A 26,067-nucleotide genomic window follows, 5' to 3' on the forward strand; every position below is an offset into this window, starting at 1 on the left:
TTTGGCATCATCTGTAGAATTCATTTATCACCATAAAATGACTATCCAGCCAGAAGGAACCTAAATGATGCAGCTAAGTCCCGGAACAAGACGGTTAATTTCCCCGTTGTGCCTTCCCTCACTACAAGCTTGTGATTGGGACGGGCCCCCAGGTGTGACTCTGTGCATCTTTATTACTGCATCAGGGGAAAATATACAGTCTCAGCAAATCTTTGGTAAATATGTTGACACTGCTGATTCACATTTCAAGGCCATTCGTTATGAACCACACGCTATTTCAGCTTCTTACCAAAGTCAAATAAACATCTTCATACGAGGAGTTCAAACCTAATTCATGCTGTTTGTAGCCTAAAGCAATATATAGAGATATGCAGGGAGCTTATTATTACAAGACACACACACAAAAAAAACACTTTCAGCTGTAGAACAAACCCCAGTGATATTGTCCTCAATGCATCCGTCGGCCTTCCGAGTTTATCATTGTTAAGTAGGTCTTTGGATGTAGGGCAGCGTTTGAGGTCACATAGGTAGATGAGACAGGCAGGGTGGAACACAGGAATAGTTTTCTGAAACTATATGAGCACGAACAATTTGCTTAAAATCAGGGTAACACTGAGCAAAACGTGTACGCAGACATGCCAGCGTCCTTGATCAGGCTTCTGTCAGTGATCTCTGTCCCACAATCTGGAGGTAAGGAACTGTATGACAATGATTAGAGGTGGACGGGGGGGGGGGGGGTGTCAGGAAAGGGGGAGGGTATGGTACTTTTTTCTTTTGCAGATGAGGGATAGTCAGGTTTTTTGGTGGGTCATTTATTATATGAAAAAGAGGTATTAAAAAAGTACATTGGCACAAATACAGTATCAGTTTGCAGTAAAAAATATATGTGGATCTTAATAGTGTTTAGTGATTGAATGTTGCCTCTACAGTAGCTTCATTTTGCACCTGCCTGAACAGTATCTTCTTTATTTTGCGTAACAAAAAGCAGAACTGAAGTCAAATAAAATTTGCCATATTGGAAAATAGTTTTGTAGTATATGAATGTAATTGCTAGGACATAGGGTTGCATATAAAGTTAACCTATTTTATAATTAAAGTTGAGAATCACATTTTGACAATTTATTCCACAAATTTGAGAAATGAAACACACTGACTGTGGCTGTTTACAGTGTGAAATGTCCATGGGTGGTCTAAACACACACACACACACACACACACAGAGCTGAAATGCATATATGTATATATATATATCAGCTGTGTGTAAAGCGAGCACTTACTGGTTATCCAGCATGGATAATGATACATTGTTAAGAGTTCTTAATATTTTTTATATTTTAAGTAAATACTTTTAGTGTTTTTTTTTGAAAGTGAAAGTAGTACACACAGTATCAGGTTACTGATTTCATCAGTTAAAAGCATGTTGGTGTACAGTTGTAAAATATTTGAATATTAGGAAGTTTCAGTTTCATCTGTAACCTGAATTTTTATTTATCATTTATTTTTTCATTTGTTTGCATGTAAAAAAAATCAAATTTTTATGAAAGATTTCAAGATACATGAACTGAAAGTAAACTAAGTTAAAAGACGTCTAAAAACTAAACACAAGATGAACAGAATGAGTCAAAAGCTAAACACAAATCCACAAACTTTCTACATTTCTCCTTTTCTGCCTTCATGTGGTCACAGGGGTCCAACCTGTCTGCAGGACCACACCTAAAATTACATACAGTATGAGCTCTGTGTCTGTGTGTGTGTGTGTGTGTGTGTTTGTGTGTGTGTGCGCGCTCTGCCACTCTGCCATGTGAAGTGGGCATGCTGCCAGTACACTAAGCACACCCCTAGGGCCTCTGGGTAATTATGTTATAGGTTAAGGTCCTCTGTTCACCACAGGGGGAAACGTGTGCTTGAGTGGTGAGGGGGAATGTAGAATCCAGAGGGTTTAGACACGGAGTCCTGATACTGGGATTAAACCAGTACTGGGTGTGTCTGCTGTGAACTCAGAGTACATATATGTTCATAAGCATCATAAAAAGCCACATAAAAACACTGTAATACTTTGTGTTTTTTTATATGTGACCAAGAGGGAGGGATGTGATGGTTAAAGCCTAGAAATGCAGGTTTATATATATTATGGTAAAGTACAGGCAGAGCACCCAGCACTTATCAAGGCTGCTTCAGAGGAGTCTGCAGAGCTCCTTCCCCTGAGACTAAATAGCAGCCTCTAGAGGTGACAGCTCTCACTACACCACACAATTAAAATCCAAGTGGTTTAGAGTGCTCAATAAATGTAAAGACCTGTTTGATTTAAGAGTTATCTTTTGGGCAAAATTGACATTTTTGGCCAAGAGAAAAGAGAATGTGTTCAACAAATCTAATAACTGAATGTTGATATTTGTGGATATTTGTGGATTTTGCTGCAAGACAGGTCATGCATTCCATAGAAACATTCAGTTTATTCTTGTGTATGATGTACTATACACTAATATTCATAGTATCCAGTTTTTACTGTTAGTATACAGGGATTGGAACAGTACTGCCAGTTAAACCTCATGAAGAAAAGGCTTTTCTGAGATGTATCAGCCAAAATTTGTTTTAATTTTTTCCACCTGGGAGCAGCTCCTCAATTTCCTTTGTGCATTGCATTGTGGGTAAACAGTGCGCAAAAACTCAGGTGACTTAAATAAATCTTTTTAAATCCTTCTAGTGTGGAATTAGGACACAGTTTCAGTGTCAGATACAGTGTTGATCAGGAGTAAACATCAGGACATTAGGAGTGGATGTCTAGGTATTATGTATACCATAGCAAATTTCATGATAATGTGGCCAGTTATAGAGATGATTTAACACTCAGAAAGTTTTAAAAACACAACATCATCATTTTGCTGCACTGCACTATATTGCTAAGTGCTCTTGCTTTCCCGCCCACCCCTGCACACACACACACAGTTCATTAAGGTCTCTTTCAGCGAGCAAAGTGCAGGCTGTGAAAAATGAAGCTCTCCTGGGCTCATTTTATAGCACAAAGCAGAATACAAAGTATAAATACAAAGTATTGGCTATGTGCACAGGAATGCATCTGATTAATGCATGTCAGAGCACTGAGAGCATAGACAGTATTTAACGGTGAGATAAGTGAGTCAGCATTTAAATGAGCATGAGTGTGTGTGTGTGTGTGGGGGGGGGGGGGGGGGGGGGGGGGGGGGAAGCTCATTATGGAGAGAAAAACAAAACATGACATCACTAAAGGTGTCACTGGTAATTGATACTTTATTAGTTCAACTCAATGTGCAACAACACAGCAGGTTCCACTGGCTGCTGCAGCTGGGTTAAAAAAAAAAAAATATCTGAAAAACAAGATCCATTACAGATCCACACTCGGCTCACGCTCTGCCTTCACACACCCCGGGGTGGTGTGTTCATCTGACAGCCGACAGGTTGCTTCACCGCTTCCCATCGAACATCCTTCATGTCACCACCACACCAGGGAAAGATGATACACCTGCCACTGCAATGACTTCTTCCCACCGGCGTTCAACCATCTACAGCCAGCTCTCTCTCTCTCTCTCTCTCTCACACACACATACACAAACGTCTGTGTGTTTTTGCCATTTGAAAACTTCTTGTCAATCCTTCATACATCTTTAAGTCATTATTTGACTGAAGTTTCACATATCAATTCTGACATTTTCATATTTCACAGCAAGAAAGTATATTTCAATAATCCAAACAGCACAAAGTTCTTTATGCAAATGTTTTTTTTTAACCCACATTATTCTTTTGAAGTGTGTGGCCTTTATGAATGTATCTGTGTGAAATTTTCTGCTCGGGTCCATTAATCTTTTCATGGCTGTCTAAATATGGAAAAAAAACCACGCTGCACGCTGGTGTTTCACATCAGATCTCTGCAGGGTGAGAAGAGAAAATCACATCTGTGGCACAGAGTTAAAAATTCCTTTTTTTTTTTTTTTTTGTCTCCTCCTCAGGGTGAATTCAGCTGAGTTTCCATGTACACAAATACACATTGATACTATTTGTGTGCATTTGACACAGTCACTCACTGAAAAGATGAGGACGTCTGAAAAATAGAAAAGATTTCAAGCTCTGCTGTGCTGTTACAGTTGTGACTTCAGTATGAAGTCAGTCGTGTTGTATTTAAAGGTCATTAGTGCTACAGTTTGCTACATCATCCATATCTTATATTAATAAGGAATTGCAACCCGTTCTTTTGTCAGTTATTCACTGGAAACACACTGATACTAAATGGATATAAAATATATCTGCTTAAAAAAATGGCGTTTTACATTCTGTCACAAGAACACAGTGTGGGATCTGTGATGGGACAACATAAACATACATACTGGGATCAAAGTTACGGAAGCTATTTTTATTATTTATTATTTTTATTCCACTTTCCACTTTTCTGCATTTTAAAATCACACTTATTCCATCGATGCAGCTCAGAATAGCATGAGGTGACTTTGTGATGATAATTGAAAATAAAATAGTGAACACTCTGTTATCTGCTGCTGCAATAATCAAATTATCAACATTTCCTGTCATGTTACTGTATATTAACACCACTTATGTTTCCCATGTTGTTGCTTGTAATTAAGAACGTGCTCTAGCGTCATGTCAGGGGTTATCCAGGAGCACCGACGTTAGGCTTAGTGAAGCCAGCTAACCCAAAGAGAGTCAGACTTAGTTAAACCACCTTGATGACACAGACTACAGGTCACCTGAAACCATGTGATCATCATCACATACTGCACAGAAACCATCTCCACATCAACAGTGCTTTGCTCACACAAACATTCTATAACAATTAAGAAATCCATCCAGCTAAATTAGTGCTCACCAGTGTGTTATGACATTAATAAGCTAACATCCTCTTGACTTGGCTACAACAGTGCTATTAATATAATATAAACAGCCAAGAAAACAGCAGCCAGTAAGTGAGCTGGTCAACAGGAGCAGTGAGTAGCTGTACTGTGCCAATATGTGATGTAACTTTATACAACACAGACTGGTTGTTCACTGTCCATGGAAGTAAATCCTCTTACAGGTTTTTGTGTTAGTAGGTAATATGAAGATGTACTGATACTTTCATATTGAATCTCAACAGTAAAGAGCCTTAAAACAGGTTTACAGATCAATAACTTGATTTGCTACTGCATATCAGAGAAAAACTTGTTAGATTGTTAGACAACACACTGTCCAAGCTCAAAGATGACACACTCTGTCTCTCTCCTATTATTACAGCTTGCTGGTCAGCTGAGGGTGTGTGTGTGTGCTGGTTGTCCCGGGGAACCCTCCATCGAAGGCGGCACTCAGCACCTCGTCCAGGTTTCCGGTGGTGACAAAGTCGAGGTCGGCTCGGACGTTGGCTGGAAGCTCCTCGAGGTCTTTCTCGTTACGTTTCGGGAGGATGACGCGCTTCACTCCCGCCCTGTGCGCCGCCAGGACCTTGTCCTTGATCCCGCCCACCTGAGGACAGACCGATGCGGGCGGTTAAAAACTGTCGGACGGATTTATATTTATTCGGTGTGTGTTTGAATGTGATAACTCACCGGCAATACCAGCCCCCTTAGCGTGATCTCCCCCGTCATGGCAACGTCTGATCTGACCAGCCGGCCACTAAACAGCGAGGCTAGGCAGGTTACTATGGTGACACCGGCAGAGGGGCCATCCTTGGTGACGGCTCCAGCAGGGAAGTGGAGGTGGATGTCTGTCCCTTCTAACGGATCTGGACCCCCTACCACTGTTCTCACACACACACACACACACACACATAAATGTACTTGCTGCATATTATCTGTACACCTGTAAAGCCATATACAGTCCATATATCTGTATCTGTGTGTGTACTCACTGTTGGTGAGCTGGTAGGTTTTAGCGTTAGCTCTTAGCCAGCTGATCGCCAGATGGGCGGATTCTTTCATAACGTCTCCCAGCTGACCGGTCAGAGTGAGTTGACCTTCTCCCTCTGTTCGACTTGCCTCCACAAACATGATCTCCCCGCCGAGGGGGGTCCAGGCCAGACCCAGAGCCACACCTGGCAGAGTGAGCCGCTCAGACACCTTCCAACACACACACACACACACACACACACACACATACAGACACATCTGTAAAACTGTATTTGGTGGAATGATGAAGAGATGAGACAAGATTGCAGCGAGGGCCTCTAATCAGCCTTAAAAATGCAGGAATCATTGTGAAAAGAGGCACACAGGACCTGGGGGAGAGGGAGGGAGCAGGAGAGGTGAAATGAAAACAGGTGAAGGAGGGTGAGGAGAAGTGAAGGGGAGGAGAAAAAAAAAAGAAGAAAGGGATGGAAAAGACAAAAAAAACGAAGAGGGAGGTCAATGAGACAGGACGGGAGAGTAAAACCACTACAGAAGACAAACACTCTCATGTTTCACATCATATCATATGATGACACCTCCAGACGCTGCTGCATCCTACTACTGTATTCTCAACCACCCTGACTTTATCAACTGCAGCTGTTGTGGAGATTCATGAGCTGTGGGTGACGAATGTTGACAGTCGCAGAAAAGAGGAGATGCAGGTTTCTTTAACTGACTATTTGTCTTTCCTTCTGTCATCATGTGGATTATGAACACTGATAATTATCTGCAGACGCTGGTCAGTCTTGCTCCACCCGGCTCTTCTACTCTCTCTGATGATGTCCTGCTTACCTCCATCTCAAAAATCGGAGGACCCAGGATGTCTTTCAGGGCGATGTGGTCGATCACTATGGGCATCTCTGGGAGAGCTGCTTTGTCTGAACACACACACACACACGGAAGAGAATGAATGATTCATGTCACTGTGTGGTTGTGGTGAACAGTAACTGTACCGAATATGTTCCAGAGAGAAAACAGGAGTTTCACACATATCATTTTGAGCCTTTCTATTAGATGTTGGTCTTATAGCTAATTCATTACGTAGCAAAACAACATCTGCTAAATGCTAATTTCCTTCACATTGTGAGTGTGTGTGATTTACCCTGGAAGTGTCAGGGACTCAGGTGACTGCAGACAGTGAGGAATAATTAGATTACAGATTGTTTTAAGAAAGAAAACTATGGGAGTGAGGCCTCACAGAGAGTGATTGAAGTAAAGAGGGGTTGATGACAAGAGCTGCTAACACATTGTCATCATGCAAAGATGCACAGAAAACCAAACACACAGATGGTACACCAAAGAGTAAAACTACAAACAGCCCACAGTGCAACACAGACATCAAAAACACACATCATCCCCCTTGGAAAAATACAAAATACATGCAGGAGAACACAAGAACACACACACACACACACACACACACACACACACACACACACACACAGATGTTTGTTACCTCACAATACAGAGGCACTGCTGATATCCTGTTTATCCCCATCTCTTTCTTTTCCTTATGTCTTATCAGTTCTACCTCTGTCTCCTGAAGCTGCATTCATCCTTCTAAAAAATCATTTTTAATCTACTAGGAATCCCAACTTTGGTTCCTGAGTCAGAGTCAAGTTTCTGGTAAAAAATGATAATAATTGTTGCATTTTGTTCATCAGACACTGCTCGATAAAGAAGAGGCAGGTCATGCACACTTTTCACCCTGCAGTAGAAAGTTTGCTTCTTTTTGCTGATTCCAATTCAAACTCACTAGCGCCACCTAGTGCCAAACAGGTGTTTTCACTTACTGTGCGTGATTAAAGCTTTCCTCAGGAGAAGCATCATTAATGATGGTTCCAGTCCATGAAACTGTCCCAGTAAGCCCGCAATGTATCATTCATATTAATTACACCTGCTATGACAGGTCAAACACCTTCTATGGAGTTTGGTGACCTCAGGTAACTCCTAGTGCAGCTCAATCCACCGTCAACCTGAGCAGAGGTCTAATCAGCCAGAATAACTGGAAACACGTGTGCAGACGCAGAGTTTAACGATGTTACTTTAAATGTATTCTGAGAGTTTAACTGTCAATAGTGCAGATAAATTGAGGATATGATCTTTATTCTCTCAAATAGTACTGATGAGGTTAAATTATATTTGACTGAATCAAACCCACTGGGAGATACTGCTACAGATATTCCAACTATGTGAGTCTGTTGATATTTCCTTCCAATTGTTCAATTAGTTTGATTGTTTTAAATTTGTTTGGCTAAGACTCTGGTCAATCCACTTTCAGATGATTGAACATACTTATTACATTTCTGTTGCATTCACTGCCTCTTTTTCAAAGTTACATTGAATCTTATTATTACTATGAAACAATTTATATATTTGTCGACATTTGTAAAGGTATTTTTATCTATATATACAGGTAGATGTCTGTAATTGTATGTGTGTGTTTATTATTACTATGATCCATTTATTGATTTATTTCTAATAGTATGTAACTATGACACATGAAATAACTCTTTGCTCACAAAAATATATAAATAAACTAAATTCTGAGAGCAAACCTTTCCTGGGTGCTGGTTAGAGGCTGGATGGAGATCTCACTGGACTTGTTGAGGTTACCATGGATACATTTCTGTTTAAGTGTAGCCATGGATACTAGGAAAAAGATGTGGCAGTTCTCTCACTATTGTGGACCCATTTTCTGGCACAGGTTTGTAATTTATTTCAGCTCACTTATGATCTGAGATGAATTTTCAATTTCACAAGACACATATATCTGGTATACAGCCGTACGATAGTGAAGATAATTCACAGCCAGCTGGTTACTGTGAAATACTGTAGTTTAATGTATGATGATGATGATGCATATGTCAACACTCTCTTGTATGGCTGATTCGAGTTAAGACTTTTGAGAACTCCTATTCCACTCTACTTACAGTGATACACTTCCTGGAAGAGTATTTTCTTTTTACATCAATTGTATGATAAAGGCTGAATTTTCAAAGGGCTTAATAATTTGATTCCTATTAACAGCTTCTTAATTAACCTCTTCATATTAGAAGGCACAGACTCAGGAGAAGGATAATGCCATGCTGTTTTTTTTCTTAAGCTGTAATCAGATGTGTATGTAGAGGATAAGCCTGTGTTGATATGCAACTTAAGATTTGAACTTCCAGCTTTGTCCTTGATCCCACCTCCCACAGACACACAAAAAACCCCCCACACAACTCAGGCTCTTACCTCCCTGCTGTGCTGGTCCCTCAGACGTCAAAGCCTCTGTCTTGGTGACTCTGTGACCTTCAGCGACCTTCACAGCCACGGCTCGGCAAATCGCCCCGATCTTCCTCTCGAGGGAACGCACACCCGCCTCGCGGGTGTACCTAAAACAACACACACACGCACATAAATGAATAAAATTATGAGATTGTGAGATGAGGTTTCACTGGTACTGTAGTGTAAGTTGCTAGGTGTTAACAATGGACTGCTGTATGCATTAACATGCCCACCCATGTGTCAGGATGTGATCTGGAACCACAAACGAAGGCAATCGTGGCAATTTTAAACAAGCTGTCACTGCCAGTCAGGAGGAAATACTTCACCTTGATTTGACCTGTAACTGTAGCGCCCCTCTTGGGCAGAGACATGGTGCATCACGAATGGACAAATCAACAGCAGAGTTGGCAAAACAAGTGAAAATACTCTCTCAAAATGGATTAGAGTTGACACTTCTGCTAACCTGTCTGGTTTCCACTTAATGCAATCCTCTTTTTCTTAACCCCAACCCGCCACAACCTCTTCTGTTTTTTTAATGTTTTTTTTTATGTTTTTTAAAAATCTAGCAAATGAAATCAGGAGCATCCCCTCAGAGGACAGGCACCAAGCTGTGTGCTGTTGGCTGTTTCTATAGTAACCAGACTGGAGTGCAGTGAGTATTGTAGAGAGGCTGTGCAGGTCTGCAGGCAGCATACTGTTTACCATCTGGAAACACCAGAAGCCTCTGCATCAGCACTCCCACGTTTGCTGATTTTTTTTAGTAACATGCCAGACAGTTTGATAGGGCTGTTATGGACTGTATGTACAAAGATTACTATCAAAATCACAACAGTGCTAAACCAATTTGGGAATTAATTGTTAATAATTAGTTGATTAACAGAAAATGAATCAAAGACAAAAATATTAAACATTTTTTGCTCTCTTTTCTTCATTCATTCTGCAGAAAATAAAATGTGTAAGAACAAAAGCTGCAAATAAACAGTGTCTGTGCCCCTCTGTAATTAAACGCACAATATGTAATTTCAGCCGCTAGGGGTCTCTCATTCAAAACAACAACAAAAGACGGAGTGTGATGACGGTGTGAAGTAGCAAGGGATCATGGGAGTTGTTGTCTTCGTTGTTAAATAACCAGCTTCACCGGGATTGGATTACTCCAGTGCTAATCATTCGGGATGTTTTTACCGGGAGCCGAATTACCCGCAAAGGTCTCCTCCTCTCCAGAACAAACGGACCCGGTGATTACAGGTAAAAACACTGAATAAAACTGTTTCACCTAAAAAATCAGTGTTTCTCCGACGATGTACGGCGACCACTAGACGTCCGGTACGGGCTGTTAGCCAAGCTGCTGCTAACACTTGTTCGGTTTACTTCTCTTATAACTTTAGATCCAGACGTTCGGCCGGTTTCTCCCGGGAGCCGAATTATCCGCAAAGGTCTCCTCCTCTCCAAAAACAAACGTACACGCAGATTAAAATCGTTAAAAATACTAATTAAAGCTGTTTCACCTAAAAAAATCAGTGTTTCTCCGACGATGTTTGGTGACCATCGGACTTCCTGGAGGAGCTGTTAGCCGAGCTGCTGCTAACGTTTGCCAAGTTTATTTCTCTGATAACTTAAGATCCAGACGTCCAATCACTAAAATCATTCTTCCAGCTAAAAGATATGGTTATGTGGCTTAATACTGAATAAAAGTCAATTTGTAACAGTTTCTGTGGAACAACCACTTCGCCGATGTATTATTTTGTACGTGTGTAAGTTACTCTTTGGTAGACGCCATTGTAGCGGACAAACACAGCGCCGCCGTATGCATCTTGTGTGTGTTTACTCTTTGGTAGAGGAGGTATGATATGCGACCAAATGAAACAGTCCGTTACTTTGATTAAATTACAGATTTCTCTGGGTTTGAAAATTGTTGGAAACATTTGGGAAAATGTAAATACACAACTCAACAAAATATATAACATAGGGCTAGTTGTTTTTAGACATTTTAATGCAGAATAATTACATATTATACCTTTAAGCTGAGCTCAAGTTTTGTTAGTCTACTCATTATGTATGTTTGTTTCTCTGCAGTGTTTCCCAAATAACTGTACAGACCTGGTGGGCCACCAGGCCAACAAGAGGCCCCACCGGGCCAAAAAATCCTTTTAATGCCAAAATAACGCTTAATATCATTCATTCAGAAATCAATAATCATTTGCGTTTGGGAGCCTCTTTGCAGCGCTGCTCTGAAACATGAGCCAACCTCTGTGTCGTTGCCTGGGAAACTCTTGATGCGATGTGAGTGCCTCGTCTCTTTAGGGTTTTTTTCGGTGCGTACCACAGAGCCTGAAAAAATTCTAGGGGAAACACTGCTCTGGGTGTGAGTTTGCGTGTGTGAGTGTGTGTTAGAGTGTGTGTACCTGGTGATTATATCCTGTGTTGTGTCTTGTGGTATATGCAGTTGCTGAGGTGTTAATCCATGCTGCTCCAGCTGGTTTGGGATCAGATGTCGGTGAGCTATCTCCACCTTTTCCTCCTGGGTGTAGCCTGAAACACACACACACACACACACATACACACACGCACACTTACACTCACATTTTTAATAAATCATTCCCTCATATTAGTTATTCATAATATGAAATTACATTATTGTTCCCTCAAATTTCCAATTCACACAGTACAAACTACTTAATTTGATCTTTTAATTTGTGCTCTCCATCTATCAATTCATGCCTTCATATTGCTTAATCTATTCAAACTAATTGTGTAGTGGTAGGATCTTTAACACCGTTACAATGTGTTAAAGTTTAATATCCAGCATGCAGCATGCAGATCTAAAGACATATCTGTCCTTTAGTTGTTGTCTCTCCTCAAGACTGAGTTTACACACAACAGTGCCTCAGTCTCTGGCTCAGATTGACTCCAGCTGTATTTTGATCATGGACTGAGATACATGGATATACTTAAGTCTGACTGTTTAACACAACGCTGTGTTATCTTTGACATCCCTTTAACACGTTTTAGAGATTCAAACTGTGGTGATATTACAGGTGTCGTTCGGTTCATAACAACTCAGCTTCAAGGTTAAAGCACATCATGGCTGTGTGTGTGTGTGCGTGTACACGTTTGGATACGCAGTTGGAAATGGAGTCGTTTCATCTGTTCCCTGACTACTCTGCAGTAAATTCAGTCATATAGATGCCTCTGTTTGAGATTAGCTGACACCGCAGCACGGCGGGATTTTGGACTCGACACTCTCTGCACGTAAACCCACCTGGTACCTGCAGCACCTCCATCCTGTCCAGCAGGGCGGGAGGAATGGTCGCTGTGGTGTTTGCCGTGGCAATAAAGAGCACTTGGGAGAGGTCAAAGGCCACATTAAGGTAATGGTCTGTGAAGCTGTGGTTCTGCTCTGGGTCCAGGACCTAAGGGAATATGTACAGACTCTTTCAGTGTGTGTGTGTGTGTGTTTGTGTGTTTGGCGTTAACTGAATTTGTCATGGACTGGTTAAAACAACAAACAGAAGAACACCAACATACACAATCAATTAAAAGAAAGATCAGTTGCTTATTAGCAATGAGAACAAAGGTTGAGGTTAAGCAGTAGGTCAGGTTAGGAACCCGTTGAGGTTTTGTTTAGGGAATTAAGATGCAGTGAAGATATGTGATACTTCTACACAAGTAATGTGAGAGAGAAAAAGAGCTGACCTCTAGCAATGCAGCCGCAGGGTCTCCTTGCAAGCTTTTCCCCAGTTTGTCAACCTCATCCAGGAGGAAAACTGGATTATTGACGCCCACCGTCTTCAAACCGTTGATGATGCGGCCGGGCATGCTCCCTACATATGTACGTCTAGAGAAATGGACAGGATTTGAACTACTGACCTACTCTGTAAATGTTTCTATTCCATTTCAAACTGAAAGCTCACAAAGTCCTTGACTCTACTTGTGACCAGAGTTATTGTAGGTTATTATTATTCATTATTAGTTGGATGCCTCCTCATGCTTGTTATGATGACAAATTTGAACAAACTGACAAAGACTAAAACTAAAGACATTTTCTGTATATTTTTATTTTATTTTCGTTTCAGTTAGTTTTCATTTTTTTTCTAGTTTTTATTTTTATTTTTTCAGACCTAGTTTTAGTTTTTAGTTTAGGTTCAGTTAGCTATAATGACCTTGCTTGTGACAACAGAAAGTGCAAATATACACATGTCAAGGTGAGCATCATGTCTTGTTGTGTCATGGTATGTTATTGTTGCACAGTCATGCTTTTATCCACAATTTTTACACATATGCAACGCATTACCATGCAACAACAGTGAAACTTTACAAAAATGAATTCAGACATAATGTAATCCATGACAAATTACCTAATTCAAGCAAGTTCCACATGTTTACAAGTTGAAAGCATGAAATGAGGTTCAAAGACAGGGAATAAAAAGAAAAAAAAAACCCATAACTACCACAAAACTGTTAATAAGAAACTACTGGAGTGCTCTAGCTTTCTGAGAATTTTCTTTTTTAAGTCGAACAAATTGTAATTGATGGTTTAAGAACTTTCATCTTTATCTCTTGCACTCCTGCTGTTGGTATGCTGGACACATGTTTCTCATCTGGCTGAGTATAGGTGTAAACTCTTCCTTTAAAATACCAAGCCTGCTGGATCAGCCTGCAATCTGACATGAACCCTGCTGCCCCAATCACCTCTCTGCACGCACACACACACGCGCACACACACACACACACACACACACACACAGATGCAGACTCTAATACTGCGCCTGTCAATTGAACCTAAGACTATATAGTAGCCTCTGTGTTTTGTGTCTGTGTGTGTTTTTATAGAATAGAGGCTGTTAAAGGTGCAATATGTATGAATTACGTAAGAATTTTAGTTAAAAACATTCAAAAATGAACTAAAATGATCAACAGAATGTGAAGATATAATAAGAGATAATGAAATGACCTTCCTTGACTTTCTCAGTTGCCCATAACAGCCTGTGGACTGATTTCTATGTAAAGGACTCAGGACGGTTTTGCTGTGAAGACGCGGTTTTGCACGCTTCACAGTGCCTTGCCTCTCTCCTGTCCCCCTACAGCACCGGCAGGGTGCAATACTAGCTATCGTTAGCTTAGACGTGGAGTCCGCTAACGTTCGACCCAGAGCTGGCTTTCTTCCTATCGAACAGGTAAGATAACATTACTGCAAAGCATGTGAAATATATTGTGAAATTGTGGCTTCAGCTGGCTAATGTTAGCGCTGCTGCTCAGTCGTGCCACAGGATGGTGATTGCAGTTCACTTAACTGCCACCAGTGTCATTAAAGAGAAGGAATTTCTGATTCTTACATATTGCACCTTTAACAGACTGATCAAAGGCAACTGGAGTGACATAACCCCCCAAGTGTATTGTTTACTGACTTAGGTTACTGAGGATATTGTGTATATGTGAGTCATAAACACATCAATACACTGCAGTTCATTACAAGGGTGTGTGTGCGTGCAAGTATAGTTATTGATGTGAGAGAAACACCACTGTGATGTTGTGCTTCTACTTGCTCCACTTGGTCTATCTGAGGTTACAACATCATTTTAACTGTTCTTGACATAATTATCTGTGATGTTGTATTTTCTCAATTACTTGACAGAGGTCAAGACCTACAATTTCCACAGCACCAAAAAAGGCATGTCTAGAAGCGGAGGTCTGACTCCTGATGTGCTGTGGCCTATAAATGTCTTCCGACCTCATGTTAGAAATTCTGCTTCCTTTCATGTGTGTTTTAATCATATCATCAGCTTTTCAAAATGACACACAGGTGGACTCCTAGGCACGCTGGAAAGATATCAGCAGGATTCATCAAGTAATTCGGATGCATCTTGAGCCCATCTGTTGAGCTGCTCCAAATGGACTGAATAAAAAATAATTTCATTACTCCCCTGCAACAGGAGTCTCTTAAGACAAACTTAAAACAGATTACTTTCAAAATGAGCTTTAAAAATAACTTTATTTTTATCATGGTGATGATTGATTATGTTTGAAATGTCATCCAAATATTTGACTTATTCAAGCTGTAGCAGCTGAGTCAGACTCTGATTCCTCTCGAAACAATAGCACTCATACTGCTGCGGCACATTATTTCCAATTATCCGAGTCCTGAAACTAAATAATGATCTGACCCACCAGTACGTTCAGTAAAAATGACATTTTCAAAAGACAAATCACCTCCGATGTAAGTGCAAAGTCAATAAATTCATTTCTTTGAGATGTCTCAGGAGATATGTGCGTTTATGTGTAATTGCTGGCTGCTGTGTCTACCTGTGTGGTCTCAAACTGACTGGTAAAAGACCCTTTCAACTATCATACAGGGAAACTCCCACCTCTGCTCCAGTGTAGACAAGCATACCTGTGTCCTCTGATGTCTGATTGGTCGCAGACACCTCCTAGAGCAATGCGGTGAAACTCTCTGCCCAGAGTTCTGGCTATGGAGCGTCCCACACTCGTCTTACCGACTCCTGGGGGCCCCACAAAGCACAGAATGGGTCCCTAATGACACAGCAGCAGCATGAAATTCACAGATATGTGACTTAAAGACAGTTTCCTGTATATTTTAAAGAATTGGCTTTACACATTTAACGGACTAAGCAATCTACAAGACGTACCTTTAGTGAAGACTTCAGTTGTCTAACAGCCAGGTACTCCAGCACACGTCTCTTCAGCTTGTCCATGGCATAGTGATCGTTGTCCAATAGAGTACGAGCAGCTTGGATGTCCAGGCAGTCTAAGGAGTGTGTGGTTTGTGTGTGGGGTGGGACAAGGATGACATTGATGTACCCAAGGAAGATAGAGAAAACGTTAAAGAGTTACTGAGTGAGGGTGAAGACAGACAAGTGCAGAAACTGAGTGAAGAGAGGACAGTAGAAGAGACAAGAGAGTCTGTGAAAACTTTCCCACAAGTTGTCCAAAATGCGTGAGAATCCCTTTGTGCTAAAGCGCTGTATAACAGCAGTATCTACTCTGCTGCCCCTCTGGGCCTTTTGAAAGCAGACGCGGCAAGTAATTGATTAGTTAAACAGATTTATTTGCAGTGCACCCTCCGATTGAATGAATGAAGTCCTCTACTTTTAGAGTCACCAGTCTCCACTGATCTGAGGTTATTTGTAATAGGGGCTCTGTGTCTTTCCATTACACAAGTATTATTATATCACTTTCTGAAATCTATTGTCAGTGGGCATTTTCTGATGTCTTAGAATAATAACTTGGAGATTACAAAACTGAAATATATTGACATTCACGAGAAACAAAAACATACACCAAGAAACCAAAGAATTTTAGACTCAAATCTTAGAGACTTCTATGTGATGTAAAGTTAGTAGCGTATTTTGGCCACTAGGGGGCAACAGAACAAGCTGTAAACTCAGCATTGACATATTATCACTTTCTTGAATTGTTAGAGCTAATATGTTAGTACATTATTGCCAATTTACACATCCAGTAGACATTAGCATTCTTATGAATCGTGTTTCTCGTTGCCTCACGAATGCAAGTCCAATATTAGCCTTCCTTTTAGCTGTGCTTGATTTGTTCTCCATTAACTGAGAAAAACATCCATCTCTTTAGCTGCTTAACACTCCACTGTGTTCACCAGCTAGTCACTAACTTTGTCTGCTAACTCTGGTGGATTCTGTGTATTCACTGGATATATGAGACCTTTTTTTGCTGGAAAATAAGTTGATGAGAGCGGTGAGAGTGAACCAAACAGTAAAGTCGTGGTCCTATAAAACCAAAACAATGAGGTGAGAGGCACTAAAATGCTCCCTCAAACTGAGGTGAACTAGAGTTGAGTGACAATTCTCTGGGTTTATCACAACAAGTAACAATTTCTCAAAAAGAGAAATTCTTTCATTTTTGTTTTTAGCTGACATTCATATTCCAATGAGAAAAATAATTTCAGTTGCTCAATACAAAAAGCTGTGCACCAGAAAAATATGAGACTGATTACAATGAAGTATTCAGTTCAGTTACCACATGTTGAGCCTTGCCATGAATTAAAACTAGAAACAGGGGAAACATTTTAGCTTAGCTCCATCAAAGTCAAAACATTTGGCCTCTGATGATGCCAAAGCTGTCACTTGTCTTTAAACTTGTAGCTCTTTGGCTGTGGTGCAAAAACAAAGCTGAGGCGTATAAGAGACATATATACAAATATGCAGAATCTGAGGCATCTGACATTTATGGTCTGTGAAGCTGGACACTTGTTGCTGTATTTACCTTTGGTGCTTTTGCTCCATGGCAACTCTACCATCAAATCCAAGTAGTTTCTGGTCAGGGCGTACTCAGGCATGGACTGAGGCATCTTCTTTAATCTGAATACAGATGAGCGAGATTAAATGTAACACTGGTCTGATGGTGGACTCATCAGTGAACTCACCCATAAAACAGAAAGGTAAGGCTGTGTATTCAAGACAAAACCACATAAAAGTAAGGATGTACAGGGATCAAAGATAACTGAAAGGGTTCAAAAAGCTTTAAAATGGTAGATTCTTCCAAAAAAAAAAAATCCACACCAATCAAATTAGTGCATGATCTAGGAATGACTGAGTAAGGTTTATATATTTTTTGCTATAAATGAGAAGCTGAAGGAGGAAGAAGGAGGAATAAGGAGGAAAATTCACCTCTTGAGCTCTTTGAGGCAAACTCTGAATGCAGCTTCAGGCATGTTGGCCCCATGGACCTTCCTCTCCAGGGCCACGGTGTCATCTCCATCGTCATCTTCATCCTCCTCATCCAGATTGAACTGCCGGCCCGGGAACACTCCTCCTTTACGCACCGATAGCACCTGAACAGATGGGACACCGAGGTGTTAACAGACATATAAACACAGACGCTGTTGGAAGAAAAATAAGAAACACAAATGCTTGTTACCCTCTTCTCATTGTCAGGATTCATTTTCCTGGTTTTCTGCAGCAGTTTGAGTCCCTCTATTTGTCTGGTCAACATGGGCAAAGCCTTCTTAAAACGCTCCTCCAAGCTCAGCGCATCCAGGACCTTCGCACCGCACATGGAGGTACAAAAAGTTCATTTCCAGCTTTCTAACTCATATTTCTACAAACCAAACTCATCAGATCAATTGGAAAGACGCTATAATCCCATTAAAAGCTCTACACAGTCTGTCACATTACATGTTTTTTGTTAAAAGTTTGGGAGAAACAGACCAAACAGTCCCTTCACCTGTAATTTCTCCTTGTTCGAGGTGCGGATCATCGAGGCAACTACATCAGGTAGCGTTTCTCTGGGCAGGCTGTCCAACAGACGCCTGAATTTAGCCACCACTGGAACAGACATGTCCAACATACCTAACAACTACACACACACACACACACACAGACACAATTAAAGTCAAATTCATCATAGCATGTTGTTGCTGTCATGATCCATCACCGTTTATTGCTACATTTGAAGACATTGTTATTTTGATACATTTTGTACACTCCAAAGTTAATTCACAGAGTTATCCAGGAATTCACCCAGCCAGAGTAAAACCATACATTGTGAATGCAAAGACAGACGTGCCTTTTGATGTCATCTCATTAACTGTAACGTAAAGTAATTAAGATAAAGCTTTTATTCATCCTGAAGGAAGTTTTTGTGTAAAATATATGCATAGTAAAATAGCCAAAAGCAATGACGAACACATGCAGAGTGTTCTTCTCAAAGATGAGTCTTTGTAAGTGACATACTTCTTCTTGTCTGCTCAGCCATAGCGCCAATCATTGCTAATGCTGCTTAACCCAATTCTTCTTCGGGTGTTTTAAATGAGTAAACATTTCTGCTTTTGCAAAAGGAGCATTTTTCATGTTAAATATATTTTGTGTTTTGTTTATTTATTTTTTAAAGCCTTTAAGGAATAGTTTGACATTTTGGGAAATATACTTATTCACAATCGCATTCCTGCTAAGAGTTAGATGAGAAGATTGATACCACTCTCTCATCCAGAGAAACCATCATTACCTGGGGTGTAGACGGGCACAAAATTAGCCCCAGCCAAATGCTGGGACAATATGCAAGTGGCTGATAGATTTGCTTCACTCACCAGCCAAAAAAACAATGGTAATCTATTAATTGGCTGGTAAGTCTTGAACATTCATCAGCCATCTGGCCGGTAGACAAAAAAAGTTAATTTTCCACCCTGCATGTAGATGCATTAAGGGTCAAAAGGGTTCCACAGTTCAGAGGGAAATGTGTAGCTATGGTGTTTTGTGAATGTGTTCCTTGTTTTAATGGTAATTTATCAAAAAAAGCCACTCTTTCAAGTTAATGTCACCTCCACATTCCCTAAAGAGGTAATTTAGTCAGGGTGAAAAATCAAAGGCAATGATCTTAGGGGGATGAGCAACATGCAGGGAGCACTACAACAAACACATCTAAGTCACTGCTGTGAGCACCAACAGATATGCGTCTACAGCCACATCAAAGTGAGGGAGGGTGGTCATAGTGAAGCATGGCCACATGGAGGAAAACATACAGATTTATCTTTTAACATCAATAACATGGCTGATAGCATCAATTACTATCATAACAAGGTCATTTTAGAGGAGCCTGCCCCTCAATAAAACCTGTGGCCGAAATCCACACCAGCTATACAAAAAGAAGCATGGCAACTTTCAAAGCTGTTTAGACTTTTGGCCTCCCATACAGAGAAACAATTAATGATTCTAATGATCAAATGATGTTTGGACTCATCAGAAAATGGTCAAATGATCCTACGGTTTTCCAATGGGACAATCACTGTCTCCCAAACAGTTACAATACTCATTACAGAACAATTAAGTAAAAAGTAGAGAGTAATGGAAGTATAGAAAGAAGGAAACTGAGTGAAAGGTAGAAAGACAGCAAAACCTTAAACCAGCTTCTGTGGGAGGAGGGACGAGGTTATCATGTCTAGTAGGTCAAGACAACAACATATTATTACCCTAAACCTCTTACTTTTTTCTGTGAGGTTTGTTCATGTGAACGTTTTACCTCAGACTGACCAAATGTTCTCAACACGACAAACTTGATCAGTTGTAGGTACGCGTTGGTGAGATTTGACCCCAAAATTTCTATACAACGCCACCTGTTCTACTCCATCTGTGGACAAGTTTTGTTCTAAAAATGTTACTTAAGAGTAACCGCAGAGCTTTAAGTCCTGTTGTCAGAAAACATAACATATTTATCTGTGTCAAGAGTCATATTAGGGAATCCACACATATGTATGTGTGTGTGTGTGTGTATATATATATATATATATATATATATATATATATATATATGTATTGACACAACAAAACAAGTGTTTTTCCCACTGTATAGAAAAACTGACTATCTCTAAATGACTTGTAGGACAGTTCTGGATCACTCATAAACTTCCTTCATACCACGAAAAAAATTCTAGATATGAGGAAATTGGTGAACAAGACAAGTTCACTGAAATCACCCGTATCACTTAAGAGCAAGTCTGTTTGTACAAGTTGTTCTTGAATGAGACCCAATGGTTTTAACTGTTGTAAAGTCATCTAACTTGACAAATTTTGTAATTAACAAATGGTTCAAATGGTCTGATAATGCTCTGCATATAGGGAGTACTGCAGAGCATTTTGTTTTGGAGTCAGCTTCCAATGAATACATGAGCGCCTCCACTCATAAATTATTTATATGTTTGATTTATTGTTGAGAATGCTCCCATGTTTGCTGATAAAGACCATTTATCTTTTAAAGTGTCAGGCTGTTGATCCCAACAGATGAGATGCAGTCAGGATCAGGCAGACTCAGCTCAGCAGAGGACCAACTGGTCCCTGCCTTCCCATCATGTTTTTTTCTTTGCACTGATTAATCAAAGCAACATGCCATAATGTTGGGTACAGGCCAAACAGTCCTTTAAAATTTTATGGCAGTTAGGAAATGCTGAAGGCTAAAGGCTCAATCAGTCACAATCAGTTGCGGATGTGTGAGAGGAACAACTGCCAGCCAACCGCTGACATTTGATATTCACCAGCTGGATTTATCTTTTAACATCAATAACATGGCTGATAGCATCAATTACTATTATAACAAGGTCATTTTAGAGGAGCCTGCCCCTCAATAAAACCTGTGGCCGAAATCCACACCAGCTATACAAAAAGGAGCATGGCAACTTTCAAAGCTGTTTAGACTTTTTAGTAGAATGAATTAATAAGATGTAGTTTATACAGTTTTTATAGATTCAAAACGTCACATGCACAAGTTTGTAGTTGTTTGCAAATGGCTTTTCTGTATCATCTTGTTACCTCTAAGGGGTTCAAAACAGCTTAGATTCTTTCCAAACCAATGTTACCATTGACAATGCTGAAAAACACTATGGAAAGCTGACTTGGTCACTACAATACAAATAAACTAGAAAGAGTAAGTATAAGTATAAATGTGTAATAAATGTAATAATGAATGTCAGTAGTATCTTTGCTTCACTGTATGTTGTCGTCATATACATCAGCTCTGGTCTGTAGTTCTTATGCAGTCAGAAAAAACCTTTTAATGCTCTCGTCAGCTGGGTGCTAAGATCTGTGTGCTGCGTATTAATGATGAGTTACCTCAGAATTTGAAGCAACCATTTTTTGCAAATTCTATTGAATTGCCCCTAAAACTGTATATTCAGGTTCTGGATTGCAGATAAAACACTTCAGTGGCTGCAAAAGGCTTTGAGGCTTTCTCTCCAGCTCTGAGGGGCAAACCATTCCTCTTTTTAATGGGACACTTTTTGGACAATCTGGGCATTGAGGACCAAAAACTGATTTCTGGGCTGAGGGATCTAGTCTGAAAAAGGAACTCTGAAATAACCACTGTATCTGGTGAGTTTTACTGGCAAAACTATGGAACCTATATACCTAATTCAATGTATGTATCATTTAATTTAATTTATTATTTTTATTCAATACTTATTTATTATATAGCATTTATCAATTGATGTATTTTCGTCCTCCCTTCTTCTGAAAACAAGTTGGAATAATACTGAAAAAAAAAACAGTTTTGTATATTGTACAGTTTAAACAACAGTACGTTAAGAAATGTTTGAGGGACATTCAAGTACATCAAGGATCTTTTTACTATCTCTTTCTGTTTTTTCTCTCTCTCTCTCTCTCTCTCTCTCTCACTCGCACACACACACACACACACACACCTGTACGGCAGCCTGGTAGAACTTCTGGGACAGCTCCCCCAGCTCTCCATCTTCTGCTGTCACCCCCTCTGTTGCTGGGGTCGTGTATTGCTCCAGTTTATCCAACTGCTCCACCTGCAATTTGCAATTAGACAGGCACATACTGTATACTGGATACAGACATACACTTCTGTGTATTTGGAAACCGGGTTTTGTTTTTGGCTCTATGTTGCCAACAAAAAAAGGAGCTATTAATAATGAAGCCCCCGAAACAGGAAGGCACCACTGATTAAAGGCACTCTGTGGAGTTTTTGACCACTAGCAGCGCTATGGAGCAATGTTTTTATGAGTGGGTCCCTGTTCTCAGGTCCTGAGGAAGACAGCTAGCCAGTAAACACGGATGTAAACAATGCCTGATTCAAAATATTTTTAAAAAAAATAAAGCAAATGTTTTATGTGGAAAAAACTGCATTCAACACATTTGTTAGGCCTCAGAGATACAACAATGCGAACAATGGAGAAAACTCCACAGGACACCCTAAAGTATTGGCCAATCCTTCTAACATTAGTCAGTTTTACTCACTTTCACTGTTCGTTCATTTGTAACAGCATTACTGAGAGGATGTTTTATGGCAGATTATTAGGCAGCCACTAAATATCCACAGTACTGAAGCTGTTAAGGTATTAAAATAAAAGTCTGATATTAAATAAGCTTTACCTCTGCCAGCACAAATGGTCGCTCCTTCAGTAGACTCGACACACTAAAGCGGCACAATCCAGTGATGAGGAGGGTGTAGTGGGGCTTCGGCCAATTACTGCCCACCACCTGCACTGCTATCCCTGCTGTACCGATTCTACAGAGAGACAGAGAGACAGAGAGACAGAGAGAGAGAGTGATGTGAGACAGAGGAGGTGGGCGTTGACAGACAACTGACTGGAAGAATTCAACCTCTCCTGAGATTTGAAGGGACATTCCTCAATACTAAAACGATGAACCTCCCTGACTGTTTTAAATTTGTAAAGAGTCTTCTCACTTCTGATCCAGTCAGGACTTGCTGATTTGGATCAAACGAGTTTTATGATTGGCAGGTGTGTGGTAGTGTGCCAAAGTCACTCATTTCAATCTCAGTTAATCTCAGGTTTAAGTGGATTAATCCAGTGAACTTTCAAAAGTAAATAAACTGATTCAAAACATTATCTGCAGTTGAACAAAAGGATTCAGTTTTCTTTTCTTCTTAAGTAACATTTCAATGATTAATTTTGACTGTTTCTACAGCTTCATACAGATCTTTCTTTGTCTTTGTTTCAGTGCAAAGTGAAACAGTCCCAGGAAAACAAGCTAGACTGACATCCTGTAGTGGTTCGGGACTCATTATAACGAAATGTGTGATTCTGACACTTTGTCAAAACATGCAGTGTGTGGATTTTGGGTCTGGATATGTTCAGCAGATTAATAAGACAAATAGACTCAGCTTCATGTAAAAATGAAATGTGTGCCATTTGACTGATGCATCAACATGACTGTGTGCAGGGCAGAAAACACTAAACAACTTATAACTATGCATCAATACACCAATCAGCAGCTTCTGGTGACATTGCCTGACTCACCATCTCCCCTCTCACACACTAAGCAAACAATATGTTTCTGATTATGGGCTTGCATCATGTGAAGTAAGTGGCTGCCAACACAACATAGACATGACTGTAGTTCTGACATGCCATTTAAAGGTGTTGCAACACTAAATCAAAGACATGTATTAGAGGAAAAGCTGATTGGATACTAAGCGCTTAATCCCTCTTTTCCCCAAGCACAGATTTCTGTGGTCTACCACAACAAAACAACATTATTTTACAAATGCATCATCTGTATTTGATCCATATAATAATTAGGAGGAAAAGGAAGCCACGGTTCAGCGCTCAGATGCCAACCTGAGTGCATTTATACCTCTAAGATGCATGTACAGTATTTCCTCATTAATGCAAGATCACATGCATCAGTGATGTTTAAGCAACCATTATTGTAGCTGATTAACAGACACTCATTAAAGTCATTACTCTGTGTTCCAGTGACTGCAGCTGGTAAAGAGACAAGACATCCAGAGAAAAATATGTACTTAGTAACCAGACTGGCCTGGTGGACTGCTGGTGAAAGGTTGAAGTCCACCTCTCTGTGCTTGGCTGACTGTGTTTGACTGCAGGGCTGCTGCTAAGCTGTAGACTTTTCTAGAACAAACTGCATAATTTGTCAGAAATTATTCATTCTGATTAACATCAAAATACCAATGAGCCTATGAATAACATGGCATGTATAGGTGACAGTCATTTTTTTGGAGCATAATAAAAACAAATCATTTGTTAGCATTATTTCCTTGTGAAAAGTAATTATAATTATAAATCAAACTGCTGGTCTGCAGCTCCCACAGTTTGGTCTGGGATTGCAGAAATAAGGATAAAAAGGAGGCACAGTAATGTAGTAAGATTATATCGCCATCTGGGTACCTCTCCCCAGTGTTATGATCATGCCCACACATACTTTTGTGTTATTTACTGAGTTATGACTACAGAAATTCACACATGTGGTACATCAACATGATAAATGGCAATCCATATGTTATAAGTATTCTGGGGCAACATTCTTGCCTTATAATAGATCTTTTTGTGTGGAGGAACTATGTCAGAGCCTCTTATCCTGCCAATCATTCGGTGACCCCCTAGGAGGGTCTCGACCCTCAGGTTTGGGGTTCTGTGCAGCCAGCTGTCATATCACACCTCCAAAAACAACACTACCACATCAAACTCTGGGAATGCCTCCACTGCTGCTGACTCTATCTTTGAGTACCAGCTTGTATACCAGCTTGCTCAATATTTATTACTTATGCAAGGTGGGGAGGTCGTCCGTGTCGTGCTCTGGGTCTTTGGTGTTGGGAATCACTCCTATGATGGTGCTTTTCAGCGAGGTCCCCTTCAGCAGTCGGTGCTTCACCAGGTGCATATTCCGCGGAGAGTCCACGCTGAACCTGACGGTGGAGCCCGGAAGGAGGACTCCTTCATGGGTCAGCAGCAGCGGGAGACGGCTCGGTATCTGAATTCCGCCACTGGAGGACATTGTCGAGGTTTTTCAGGCTCCAGGTCACTGTTTTGAACAGTTCACCAACAAACAAACACTCACTTCCGCTCACCTCTCCCTCTATCAGTGTCAATTGCGTTGTTTTTTCCCACCCGCATTCTGCGAAGACCCGCCCTACTCTGGCTCTGATTGGCCCTGCTCTGATATTCTTACTCTAACTCAATCACCTCACTCTTCATGCCTAAATTTAACCAATCTAACCAACGAAGGCAACGAGTACTAGCCAATCAGAGGTAGAGGAGGGCGGGTCTTGGCAGAATGCGGGTGGGAAAAAACAAGGTGGGTGAAATGAGCTGACTAGTGTAAACGTCCGGGTATTACTGCCAAAATAAAATTATTCATTGACGACTCGCACGCATAATTAAGCACCAGAGTGGAAATAAATTAAGTACGTGTTTAAATATGAATTTATCTCAAATTAAAACGTGGCCGGTGTTGTTTTCATACTCATTTTCGCACCAGTCTTTGCTCTGAAATGGCATATTAGAGGTTTTTAATTCCTCGACTTCCTGTGTTCACTTGATAGGAAACGGCAAGTAGAAAGGGACAAACTACATTATTTCATAACAGTAATGCTGCACAACAAGTGTCAATAAGTTTGCAGCATGTTT

At 40.4% G+C, this 26,067-nt stretch overlaps 1 protein-coding gene across 3 annotated transcripts; it reads right to left on the minus strand.

Annotated features, from left to right (window-relative positions):
- Positions 1–4,363: 4,363 nt before the first annotated feature.
- Positions 4,364–25,579, minus strand: lonp2 (lon peptidase 2, peroxisomal). Of its 3 annotated transcripts, none has more exons than XM_042411045.1 (17): positions 25,203–25,579; positions 23,048–23,183; positions 22,351–22,464; positions 18,390–18,521; positions 18,084–18,206; positions 17,834–17,997; positions 17,430–17,524; positions 15,821–15,939; positions 15,565–15,704; positions 12,870–13,011; positions 12,436–12,586; positions 11,579–11,705; positions 9,144–9,283; positions 6,699–6,775; positions 5,870–6,077; positions 5,568–5,758; positions 4,364–5,484 (listed from the first exon to the last, which is right to left on the minus strand). In XM_042411045.1, exons 1-17 carry the CDS (start codon positions 25,433–25,435, stop codon positions 5,254–5,256), a joined length of 2,523 nt encoding a protein of 840 aa, XP_042266979.1. In that variant the 5' UTR covers positions 25,436–25,579; the 3' UTR covers positions 4,364–5,253. The 3 variants fall into 3 exon arrangements, with proteins under 3 accessions (XP_042266979.1, XP_042266978.1, XP_042266980.1); XM_042411044.1 differs by having other exon boundaries at positions 6,699–6,784; positions 25,203–25,576; XM_042411046.1 differs by lacking the exon at positions 25,203–25,579 and adding an exon at positions 24,461–24,530 and having other exon boundaries at positions 6,699–6,784.
- Between the last annotated feature and the right edge of the window lie 488 nt (positions 25,580–26,067).

This window comes from Thunnus maccoyii, chromosome 5 (genome assembly GCF_910596095.1).
Source record: "Thunnus maccoyii chromosome 5, fThuMac1.1, whole genome shotgun sequence".
NCBI classification, from domain to species: Eukaryota; Metazoa; Chordata; class Actinopteri; order Scombriformes; family Scombridae; genus Thunnus; species Thunnus maccoyii.